Source organism: Zootoca vivipara, chromosome 7, assembly GCF_965207765.1.
Source record: "Zootoca vivipara chromosome 7, rZooViv2.hap1.1, whole genome shotgun sequence".
NCBI classification, from domain to species: domain Eukaryota; kingdom Metazoa; phylum Chordata; class Lepidosauria; order Squamata; family Lacertidae; genus Zootoca; species Zootoca vivipara.
Window position 1 is genome coordinate 75,377,605 of NC_142590.1, and position 12,204 is coordinate 75,389,808.

General features: G+C 40.8%; 1 protein-coding gene across 21 annotated transcripts in view; it reads right to left on the reverse strand.

Moving 5' to 3' along the window:
• ZMYND8 (zinc finger MYND-type containing 8) overlaps positions 1 to 12,204 on the reverse strand; it is an 83,928-nt gene that overhangs the window by 36,465 nt on the left and 35,259 nt on the right. For all 21 annotated transcript variants that reach the window (XR_015951155.1, XR_015951154.1, XM_088674604.1 and 18 more), the window contains one exon: positions 5,594 to 5,742. Coding sequence is in view for 19 of the 21 variants with exons in the window: in XM_088674604.1 (XP_088530730.1) it covers positions 5,594 to 5,742 (149 nt within the window). In the remaining 2 variants the exon portion in view is untranslated. The remainder of the gene's footprint in view (positions 1 to 5,593; positions 5,743 to 12,204) is intronic.

Genomic DNA, 12,204 nt, shown 5'->3' on the forward strand with positions numbered 1-12,204 from the left:
TAAACATAAGCTTCCTGACATTTCATGTGCTTTAAATGTGTGAATGTTTGAACAGGAAGGTGCAGGACAATAGTAAACCATGTGCACATTTGTGAAAAACTTAGAAAGGGGAAGGGAGAGGACAACAGTGGTACCTTGGTCTACAACCATAATCAGTTCTGGAGGTCCATTTGTAAACCAAAACAGGTTGTAACCCAAGGTGCGCTTTCGCCAATGGGGCCTCCAAAAATAAATGTTCGTAATCCAAAAAAATGGGTTGTAATCCCAAAAAAAAAGGTTACAAACCGGGACTCGCACTTCTGGGTTTGAGTGTTTGTAATCCAAAATGTATGCAAACCAAGATGTATGCAAACCAAGGTACCACTGTATACCTCTCTTTACAAGTATCTGTCTGGAAATAAATGTGCCATTCCATCAGGCTATAGCCAAGCGAGAGATGGGGAAAAGAACATCTTCCTGCTCTGCTTCTATTCAAATTTGTTGTTACAAGAACTTTGTACCTTTAAAAATATATGTTTGTGTTAGCTTATTTCCCTTTACATGACTTTTCTTTTAGATTACAAGTCTGAGAGCAGACTTCTTTGTCATTTAGCTTACAGAAGTTTAGGTAGTCTTTTCAGCTCAGATAAAATGCTTTAAATATATGCTGACCCTTTACCCTTCCAATGCTAGTGTTTCTTGCTCAAAACCATTAACATATTTTTAAAATAGTTGCTCAGCTATCACTTCAGAAAACATTGATTCTAAATTAATTAACAGTGGAAGTTGGCTTTTTTAAAAAAGCATATTTTGGTCTTCAGCCATTTTGTATATGAGCACATTCAATAAAAGCCCAAAAGAAACAGGACATGTTTGTTTACAATAGAATTTTTTTTTACTTTTTCTGCCTTTAATATCTTTGCAAATAAAGTAATCCTGCAGGTATAAAAAAACACTTAAAATATCTAAACCCATGTCAACTCCAAAGAAACACATTATTCCAGCACCTCTGCAGTTCCAGCAGTGTGTGTTCAAAATATGTTCTGCTCACACCAAAGTGCAACAAACATACATTCTAATCTAGTTACTACAATAAGCCATTCAATGTGAAAAGAGGTAACTAATATGACCTCGCCTATCATCATTTCCTAGTGTACAATTCTAAATGTGGTCCTATAGGTATCATAAAATATGCTGCAACATAAACTGCAGTAGTGTGTCAAAAGGTTAACGAATACACAACACTGATGGACAAAATAAGCAAAGACAGGGGGCAAATGCCAAACATTATTACTATGGTAAAACTAAAGTAGCCCCACTGCTCCAATTAGGAGCAATTCTTTAGTGCAGACGAGACTTGTCTTGAAAGTGCTCCTCATTCACATTCCTTGAGCCTCCAAGGAACACCTTCAGCAAAACAAAAAGACCACACTTGAGACCTGACATTCCCAATATTTCCAAAGTTAGAAAACCAAATAAACAGACCCAAGGAGAAACTTGAAACTCTTGTATAGTTTCAGTTTTTGAACTCTCTATACCAGGCATCCCCAAACTTGGCCCTCCATCTGTTTTGGGACTACAACTCCCATCATCCCTAGCTAACAGGACCAGTGGTCAGGGATGATGGGAATTGTAGTCTCAAAACATCTGGAGGGCCAAGTTTGGGGATGCCTGCTCTATACCAACCTCTCTCAACCTTCAGTTCTCAGATGTTCTCAGTATATTTACTGAGAACAACCACCTTGAATTCACCACCTCTGACATGTTTTACAAGATAAACAACCCTAACTTAATCGTATCATACTCTGTTCTGAAGGCCCTTTTGTGTGTTGCCTGTTGGAGAACTTGCTGCAAAAACTTTTCAGCTCAAAATAGGTTCCTTTCCTTATTTTCACAGCAACTTGAAAATAGCTGTAACACTAGGGATACTCTATCAATATTAATTCAATTCTAGAAACAGTTACATAATTAAATGTGTCTTTTTTCTTTTTGCTGCAATAGGTTAGTAATAGTTATGACCACTAGGTGACACCTGTGACACTTCAGTTAAAAGTTGCTTGGACCTGCTCCAACTTAAATGCTGCAGGCTTAGTATGTACTGCAGGATGCACCTTTAAATAACTGCTTGCCCAACTGTTATGGATATTTTTCATTTTGTAGAACCTGAGGACATGGACAAGATTCTTTGAAGGCTAGAGCCTACCACATACATACAATTTATTAAGATTGCCAGATTAAAACTAGCCAAGTAGGTCTGAAGAGTGGTAAATGTCTTTCTTGTATGGTCCAATAAGGTCTTAAGGAAGTGGTAGTAAAACTTTTCTGGGGGAAACTCTCATTGAGCCACCAGCTTGTTGGATCATTTCCAGCCAGTCTCCAACATTCCATTCCTGGTTAAGGTGTCTGAGCATGTGATGACTTCTCAACTCCAGGTTTCCTGGATGAGGTATTTCTACATCCATGCAGTGACATGGTATCCATCTGCATAGCCTGGTCAGGATGGGACTTGGAGACATTGTTTTAATAGTGGTCCCAGTCTTTTCTGGAGGGTCTGTTCCAGAATACAGTGCTGAAAATTGCTGCTTGCAATTAGACTATGGTAACTCAGTGTTCCATCTTGTCCTCTATACTTTTCAACATCTGCACAAAATCACTGGGTGAGGCTGTTTGGAGATTTAAATGTTGTACCATCAGCATGCTAATAACAGACAGTTTTTTCTCTCCTTTCCATTCTCTCTGGTATGTTATTGTCATTATTTGTTCTGCTCTTTCATTATATTTTATTTCACTTCTTTAATGTATTTAGTTCTAAAATATATGATAGTTTTACTCATGTTTTTGTACCAGTTGTTGGCAGCTGCCTTAGGCATGATCCATAGAAAAGCAAGATAGAAATAATTAATACATAAATAGTCCTAACTACATTGCTGTTTTTTGAGAGAGACTTCCCATTACAAATCCTACTTCAACACTATAGGTAACAAGTTAAGATTACCATACCCAAATTGCTACTGCTGCTGTTCCCACTTACAGTATTAATTTTTACATTTAAGAAGTGTGCCAACAACTAGTGTGTCATATTATCACCAACTATATGCCAATACCAAAAATGTTACACTCCCTTGATTTACTCCTATAGAAATAGAGAAGGAACACATGTATCAGAAATACCAAAAGAGACATTTGGTTATATTCTCTCTCAGCAGCTTCATGATAAGAAAACTTAATTTTAGTTCTTACTGTATCAAAAACTAGAATACTAAAAATGACAAATGTGGTACTGATGGTTTAGAATGACACTGCATTTGCTTCAAAACAACAATAGCACTGCTGTTATTTAAGCAAGATTAGTGCTTTGTAGAATTACTGCAAAAATTCAAACGTAGATCTTTCTTTTTTACTGTAAAATGTATGAAATTTTTTACACTATTTTCCAAGAATGCTTTGTTCACTTTTTGTTGTGGTTGCTCAGCCTACCAGAAATAATCACTGCTTCTTTATACTTAAAAGTGCTTTAGTGGTTGTAGCTACATTATGAATACTACAATCACAAGAAGATGATTATTGCAATCATACAAATACAGCAACCACATACTCATTGTCTTCAATTGCCACCTGAAAAATTCGGGCAGCGCCACATGATGTCCCAATTATTTTCCATTAATAGAATAAAGACTAGGAGATGAGTACGCAGAAAACAGGAAATCTCCATCAGGAGATACCACAGCTGAACATGGAGTTTCTCCAAGGCATGGAGAAGCTGTTTAACACAGTAAGCATTCAATGATTAGCCAGTTAGGATTAAGTTGTAATAGATATTCTCTATGTATTCTGAGAACTTTGGTTGAAGTGTGGTATACAAATATAATGCATAAATATTACATTTGCTTAAGTATACCTGGGCTTTGACTTATTTACTTGAAATAATTATTACTAGGAAAAAGTTGCTTTTAGTGTGTTTACATAGTGATCAATAATTTAGAGCATGATAATGTATAAAAAATTAGCAATCTAAATATCAGCAATCTAAAATTATCTCTTGGATATTCTCTTGCTATATTTATTTACTAAGTAGCATTAGTTGTTAGTGGTGCATTTGCTGTTTCAATTTTATCAATACAGATACAAAAGTAGCAACTGGAGTAGCAATGTAAAATGTATTTTGCCATCACAGACAAAACACTTTCTAAGTAGGGTATTTCAGCAAGTGAACGATCAGCAGCACTTTAGCACTCCAGCACTGTATTTCTCTCAAAACATACAGCTCCAGAACTTCCCAGCCCTGCCGCGTTTACTTGCAAAAGAGCTAAGTAGCCTGCTGGCAAGGCACCCATGAAGGACATTACCATTGGGGCTGGCAGAAGCACACTTTGGGAGACACTGACATTTTATGTATTATAAAGAGAGCAACAAGCAGAGTGGGGCAAATGGTAGACAGAGCAATATAACACCCCCTCCTCACAATAGAGTGTTCCACTGAAATTGCTAATTGCTGCTCTGCCCTAAGGCCATCTCCAGAGTTCTTGAACAACAGCCACATGAGGCTGTTTTCATCCCCTTCAGTTACCCAGGTTTCTCCAAAGTAAAAGCCAGCAGAACACCCAGCAAGCAGCAAGTAAGTGGTGCTCAGCATACGAGTCCTAGAATTATAGAATCTTAAGAGTTGGAAGGGACCCAAGGGTCATCTAGTCCAGCCCCCTGCATTGCAGGAATCTCAGCTAAAGTATCCACGACAAGATGGCCAGCCAACCACTGCTTAAAAACCTCCAAGGAAGGAGAGTCCACCACCTCTTGTGGGAGTCTGTTCCACTGCCAAACATCTCTTACTGTCAGAAAGTTTTTTCGAATGTTTAGTCAGAATCTCCTTTCTTGCAACTTGAAGCCATTGTTTTGAGTCCTACCCTCCAGAGCAGGAGAAAACAAGCTTGTTCCCTGTTCCATGTGACATCCCTTAAGGCAGGCTTCCTCAAACTTGGCCCTCCAGATGTTTTTGGCCTACAACTCCCATGATCCCTAGCTAGCAGGACCAGTGGTCAGGGATGATGGGAATTGTAGTATCAAAACATCTGGAGGGCAGAGTTTGAGGAAGCCTGCCTTAAGGTATTTGAAGTTGGCTATCACATCTCCTCTCAGTCTCCTCTTTTCCACACTAAACATACCCAGCTCCTTCAAGCACTCCTCATAAGGCTTAGTTTCTAGTCCTCTGATCATTTTAGTTGCCCTTCTCTGCACAAATGGAGCCCAGAAGTGGACACAGTATTCCAGGTGTGGTCTGACCAAGGCAGAATAGTGTAGTACTATTATTTCCCTTGATCTGCACCTATACTTTTGTTGAGTGTGGGAACTGAGAAGAGAGGAGCAGGACTGGCTTCCCAGAGCTTCAGGCCCAAAGCAATGGAGAAACACTGGTTGCCTATGTCTGGAAGTATGATGCTGAACTAGGTAAGCTGTAGAAACTAGAAATAAAACAGTAATCTCCATTTCAGTAGACCCTACAGCCAATGCAGAACTATTACCATAAGTACAGATACTGGACCATGGAAAGAGTAAGAGCACCTAGTAACCACCAATAGTTCCATATAAAACACTGCATCAAATCCACGGCTTCTATTACCTGCTCTTTATTATTACTGTTCAATAAGCCAGGTTTCTTTTTCTTTTTAATGGGGCTTGATGATGCGTCCTCCGGGGAGTGGCCATTGGAAGAGTGTGGAGGACTTGGAAACTTCCTTTTTTGTGCTGTACGTTCAGCAGAGCCAGGATCTATAACAAAAATTATACCAACATTAAGCACCCCTAGCATACCACTAATGTACTAACACTTTTTAGTATTTCAATGAACAGAACATAATAATACAGGTAATAATGCAGTAAAGAGACAGAATGCCAGGAAGGCTCTCTGTGGATTCTCAGAACTACTTTCTGTTCTACAATATTGTGAACAATTCCACCAATTTCCCCTTCCCACAGATTTAAAAGATTTTTATTTAAGAAATAGCCAGCAAGTATCAAATACTACATGCAAGTAATTTCTAAATGCATAATCTAGCTCTGCACTTAATCAGTTACATGACTATACCACCAAGCCATGAGGAATCAGCCTAGACAATAAAGTATGAAACTGAGGCCAAGCAGGCAAATATTACACAACTTGGAAAGTTCCAGAATGATTATTCCCTAACATCACTCTTGGTCATTGGTCTTGTGAAATGGTTATACAAAACCTAAACAATACTGCTGGGCATAACTGTGAAAAGTCAACAGCTTAAGAACAGTAAATGCTGAGAGGATGATGTGACTCCATTCTAGTGATTAAGCATAACTAGAAAGTGCTTCAGAAGGGTTCCAAAGCGTGCCGCTGGAAAAGAAATTTACTTTAAGATTACATACTATATAAATACCCAGAGAAAAACCACACCAATTAGAAATTCAGTTTGTAATGTAGCTACCCAAATTTTTAATACATTTAAAAAATTCCTTCCAGTAGCACCTTAGAGACCAACTAAGTTTGTCATTGGTATGAGCTTTCGTGTGCATGCACACTTCTTCAGATACACGAAATCCATGATCATCTCAACCTCTCTCTATGTATAGTCAGAGGGTGGGGAGGGGTATTACTCAGAAGGGTGGTGGGGATGGGGGATTGGCTGATAGGAGTGGTAAACCTGTTGATGACTGTTAACGACTGTTAATGACTGCAATTGGTCTTGCAGGAAAAAGCAAGGGGTGAGGTGCTAAAGAAAGCTTTATCATGTATAATAAGATAAGAATCCAGTCTCCTTATTCAGACCAGGTCTCTCCATGGTTTTAAGCTTGGTAATGAGTTGCAGTTCAGCAACTTCTCTTTCCAGTCTGTTTCTGATTTTTTTCTGTAATAAAACAGCTACTTTGAGATCTTGTATAGAATGTCCTGGGAGATTGAAGTGTTCTCCTACTGGTTTCTCTGTCTTGTGATTCCTGATGTCAGATTTATGTCCATTTATCCTTTGGCGTAGGGTTTGGCCTGTTTGTCCAATATAGAGAGCTGAAGGGCACCGCTGGCATTTGATGGCATATACAATGTTAGAAGATGAGCAATTAAATAGTCCCGAGATGGTATGTTTGATGTTGTCTGGGTGTATGTGGCAGCAAAGTTGGCATCTGGGTTTATTGCAGGCTCTGGTACCAGCGTCCATGTTAAGTCTGATGGTGGTTTTATTGTGGGTGAGGAGTTAAAAGTTTAAGACTGGGTGGCTGTCTGTAGGCAATGAAAGGTCTTCCTCCCAGAGCTTGAGAAACAGTACAGTGCATCATCAGAGATCTACAACCTCTCCTAAACAATGACAGTTCTCTTTCTCAATGGGGGCATGGCATAACACAAAATTAAAGTTCAGCTGTTGTTATTTTCCCCATTGCCCCCTGGACAAGCTCATGCTTGCCTTGGGAAGTCACCTATGTCCTGTTGGTCCTGATTGTGGAGTTCACACACTATTGATTCTCTTCCCACACACTGATGTTATTGCAGTCTAAAACAGAGGGCACTCCCCAGTACCAAGAAAAAAAAATACAAGGTGGCAACACCACACTCTAGTGCACGCATGAGAATAGAGCCATTGCTCCTTGCACCTTGCACCCAGATTATATAGTTTAGAACCAGCCAGGGCAAATCTCCTTGACAATACAATAAAGCTTTATGTTGACTACGGTAACTATATAACTGCAAGGATGCAGCAAAATATCTGAATCCACTATGGAAATGAGGTTATAACAACCAGACTCAAAAAACTAGTTTACCAGCTGCCAAAGCGTGTAATGTGACTGTACACTGCGGCAATGTTCACAGTCGGCCTTTGTGATGATGGCAGGACTAGCTATGTTATTTTTAGAGAAATATCTCACTTCCACATCCTTCCTGATGTGCAAAAAGGAACATTCTCAGTCCTCCACTCAAGCCACTTGTAAATATATTGATGTTTTGCCTTTCCAGATTAGGAGCCTGAAAAACTGAGGTACAGAAAAGTCAAGAACACAAGAAATAATTAGTCTTGTTGAAGATCCTTTGGCAGAACTGCTAAAATCAAGTTCAGCTTGCCAACACAGCCTAGAGCTAATTACATTATATTAGTAACAGTCACTTTCCCATTAAAATCCTACCAAATTATGCACCCTAATTCAATTGTTTAGTAAGGGGAAACATTTCCCACAGCCTCATAATTATGCCCTCTTAAATATTTCTTAGTTACATTATACTCTACTCAATCAACAGACTTTAGGCAGCTTACAGTGTCAATAAAAATATTTAAAAGCCATTAAATCAACCCATATTGCGTTCACAGTCAAAAATCATAGAACACAAACAGCAAATTCATCACTACAAAAGCTGTCTAAAGGAGAAAAGGACTGTGAATACTTCCAAGTGATAATACAAACTCAATGGTCATGTTTGCATGTACAGTGGTGCCTCGCAAGACGAATTTAATTCATTCTGTGAGTCAATTCGCTTTGCGAAAAATTCGTCTAGCAAATCCCATAGAAATGCATTGAATTTTATTTTTATTTTTTGCCCATAGGTACACATTAATTGAATTTCAATGCATTCCTATGGGAAACAGTGATTCGCTAGACAATTTTTTCACAAAACAATTTCGTCTTGCGAGGCAACCTCCAATTGCAAAACCCATTCGTCTAGCGAAAAATTCGTCTAGCAGGGCATTCGTCTAGCGAGGTACTACTGTAATACATTGCTAAACCATAGTTCATGATCTGTGGATGAGCCTTATACTCCAGCAAAATGCTGAGCATGCAAAATGCCTGTCTCCTTTTCCTCCAGCATGGCTAGGAATGGACTTCAGCTAAGTTTAGAATCACTTTTACAGAATCCCAGTTTAATGTCATATTTGAACCAAGGATCATGGTCTAAAACAAAACATGAGCATTTAAGAGCCTGATGGATCAGGTCAATGGCACATCCAGTCCAGCATCCTGTTCTCCCAGTGGTCAACCAGATGTTTGTGGGAAACCCACAAGCTGGATTCAAGCACAAGACCACTCTCCCCTCCAGCAACTTGTTTTCAAAAACATTGCTTCCTTCAACCGTGGAGGCAGAACATAGGCATCATGGCTGGAAGCCACTGATAGTCCTCTCCTCCATGAATTTGTCCAAAACTCTTTTAAAGCCATCTAGGTTGGTAGCCATCACTGCCTCCTGTGGGAGTGAGTTCCATAGTCTAAATATGTGCTGTGCGAAGAAATATTTCATTTTATGTCTTCTGAATCTTCCAATTTTGAGTTTCATTAGGTATCCATGAGTTCTAGTGTTGTTGGGGGGGGGGGAAGAGTTCTATATCCACTTTCTCTATAGCATGTATAATTTTATAAATTTCTCTCTCTTACCTTTTCTCTAAACTAAACAGTCTCAAATGCTGCAGCCTTTCTTCATAAGGATTCCGTAACACTGGAAAGAGATGCTTTGCACATGCAGACTCGTGCATGTAGCACTAAACTGTTACACCATGATTTACAGCATGTGTGAAAATAATGCTTCTGAATATCACTTTGTCCCGATCACACCCAGCCAAGGAGGAAAAATGGCTGGTAGTTAAATTATTTAATGACAAAACCACACATTTAAAGTGGGACCACGCCCCCATCCTGTGCTTAAGTACCCTCGTCTTATGGAGTGTGGACAAGGAACCAGTCACTTCTCCTACACAAGGAAGTTGCTACTCCATTTGCCTCTTCCATCTGCTCCAGGTCCCAGGAAACAGTGGGGTAGTTGATGGCAGGAATTTGATCAGCCTGTCTCTTGCCTGAACTGTATCTTCCTCCACTTCCCACACAGTCCCCCAGGGGCTACTGCATTCCTCCTCAGCAGGTCAGTCCTGGCGGCACGCCTCCACATGGCCTGCTCCACCCTTCTCCGATCCCTCTCGGCCTCTCCTCTGTAAAGGCGGCAGTAGCGGCAGCTCAGAAGCTGCTCAGTACAAGGGAGATGCTCCCGTGGTGCCTGTCCTACCACACGGTTCTCCTGGGCCTCCAGGTTCCATCAGGCCACCAGTTGGGTCCGTCTCCATCTCAGGATGAGAGGTGCCCAGGGAGACACATTTCTCCATGACCTCTCCAGTTCCCTCATTCCTATTGGACTCCTCTCTGCCTGCAGCAACAGCTGCAGCAACGGCTTTGGAGGCGCAAGAACCAGCCAGATGCTCCCACTAGTATTGTATTTTCCCTAGCAGCTTGTCGATCCTGTGGCGGTTGCCATCTTGCCTTCCAGAAGTCCAGATGCAATTTTCATCCAACAGTGTCAGCCCACTTGCAGATTTGTCTTCTACACATGGAATGGGGCTTCCCTTTCCTCTTATTTGTGCTTCAGCCTCAAACCCCCTCCCCACTCAAAGTGACAGTGAACAACAACAACAACAACACCTGGACATTTTGCCAAATTTTAAAAATCCACCTGGACAGAAATGTTAAGTCTAAAAAAGCTGGTGTGTCTGTGAAAAAATGAACATATGGCAGCCCACCTTTCAGAAGAAGGTCCGTGCTTTTTTACCCAAAATAATTACCCAAATGACTAAAATAAAATGCAACATTATGTAGTGTCACAACTTATTTATAAACAGCCATCATTCATGATCTTGGATTCCAGCAAAATATTCTGCATTAAGGAAAATGTAAACAGTAACATAGGTTTCCAATATGATATTTTGTTACATGAAAAATGAATAACTCAGGAGAAAAAAATATGAGAGAAGTCAATGTATACTTTACACTTGTTGTGGCCTATAATTAGAGATTTGCTGCTTTGGAACTATTTAAATTCAGAGGAGTTTGTACCAGATGTAGAAGGGAAAGCGAATGCCAGCATATGAATTTGAGAAAAGTTCTCATATGGCCTGAACATTGAGAAAGATGAATGATTTTGCCAGATTTGTGTTAGATAATATGAAAAACAACTCAAGGTGAGTCATAGCAGAATATGACCAGAGTATAACACAGAGCTTTAGCTGAGCAGAAGGTTTGGGATAAAGAGCATGGTGGCAATATTATGAATATGGGAAAGAACGATAAAACTATTTAAGGAGTGAATGGTGACCATGTTAATGATGTTCATTCACTGAGATACAGGACAAAATAAGATTAATGACCTAATCTATATATATATATAAAAATAGAGGCATTGTGTGCACAGAGGTCACAGCCTTTCTCCGTAACCGCTGAACTGTAATGTAATAAATTTGGCAACAACGTTCCATGCCCATCAGTGAGGGATCCGGCATTAAAGAATTCCCCAAAAAGCAAACCTTTCATACCTAAAATAATGATTAAACACACACAAAAGTGGCGCCCACATTAGACGTCACCAGCAGAAGCTCTGAAGACTCCAGCAGCATCCAATAGAAAGGCAGAGCACCCACTGCTGCCTTGAAAGCCGCGCCACCACAAAATTCCACAGCAACCAACTGAAAACAAGGCCCAACATTGCCAAGTGGAGGTAGGGGCCTGCCTGGGGGGGGTGAGGGGGCCGAATGGGGGCAGGAATAGGTAATGGGTCAGAACAGGGTGGGGGGAGACACAGGGATGAAACCTGCCCTCTGAGGCCACAGTATCTCGCCTCAGCTTTGTTGACTAGGCTGAATGGATTTAGGGGCCTGCCTGGGTGGGGGATGGGGGGCCGAATAGGCCGCAGCATAGAATCAACTGAATATAGGCCTGTTACAGGGCCGTGCCTTTGAGTAGGATAAATGTTATTTCACATAACACACGTGGGTAGGGGAGTCAGGGCTGGGAAAGGGCAAAATTTTACAAAGCACTCGCATTGGGGGAATGATTGTTTGCAAAATGAATGGGTCACAGGGATAACCCGGGGGGGGGGGATTGGATGGAGGAGAGGGGGGGAATCACAGGGATAAGCTGGGGGTGGGGGGGAAGAGGGGGCATAATAGGTAATGGATCAGGACAGAGTTGGGGGATTCACAGGGATGAGGGAGAGAGATGAGGGGGGAATCACAGGGATAAGCCAGGGTGGCTGAGGGGAGGAGTGGGGGAATCACAGGGATACATAATGGATCGGCACAGGTTGGGGAAATCACACAAATAACCCACAGCAATGCGTGACAGGGCCAGCTAGTAATAAATATTACCGGAAGTGTCTGGGCAGGAACCAAAAGAATGGCACTTGTAAAATAGCTATGCCACAGTACTCATAGGAGCAGGAGCATAGGTCAAATCAATGTCAAAAGCTCC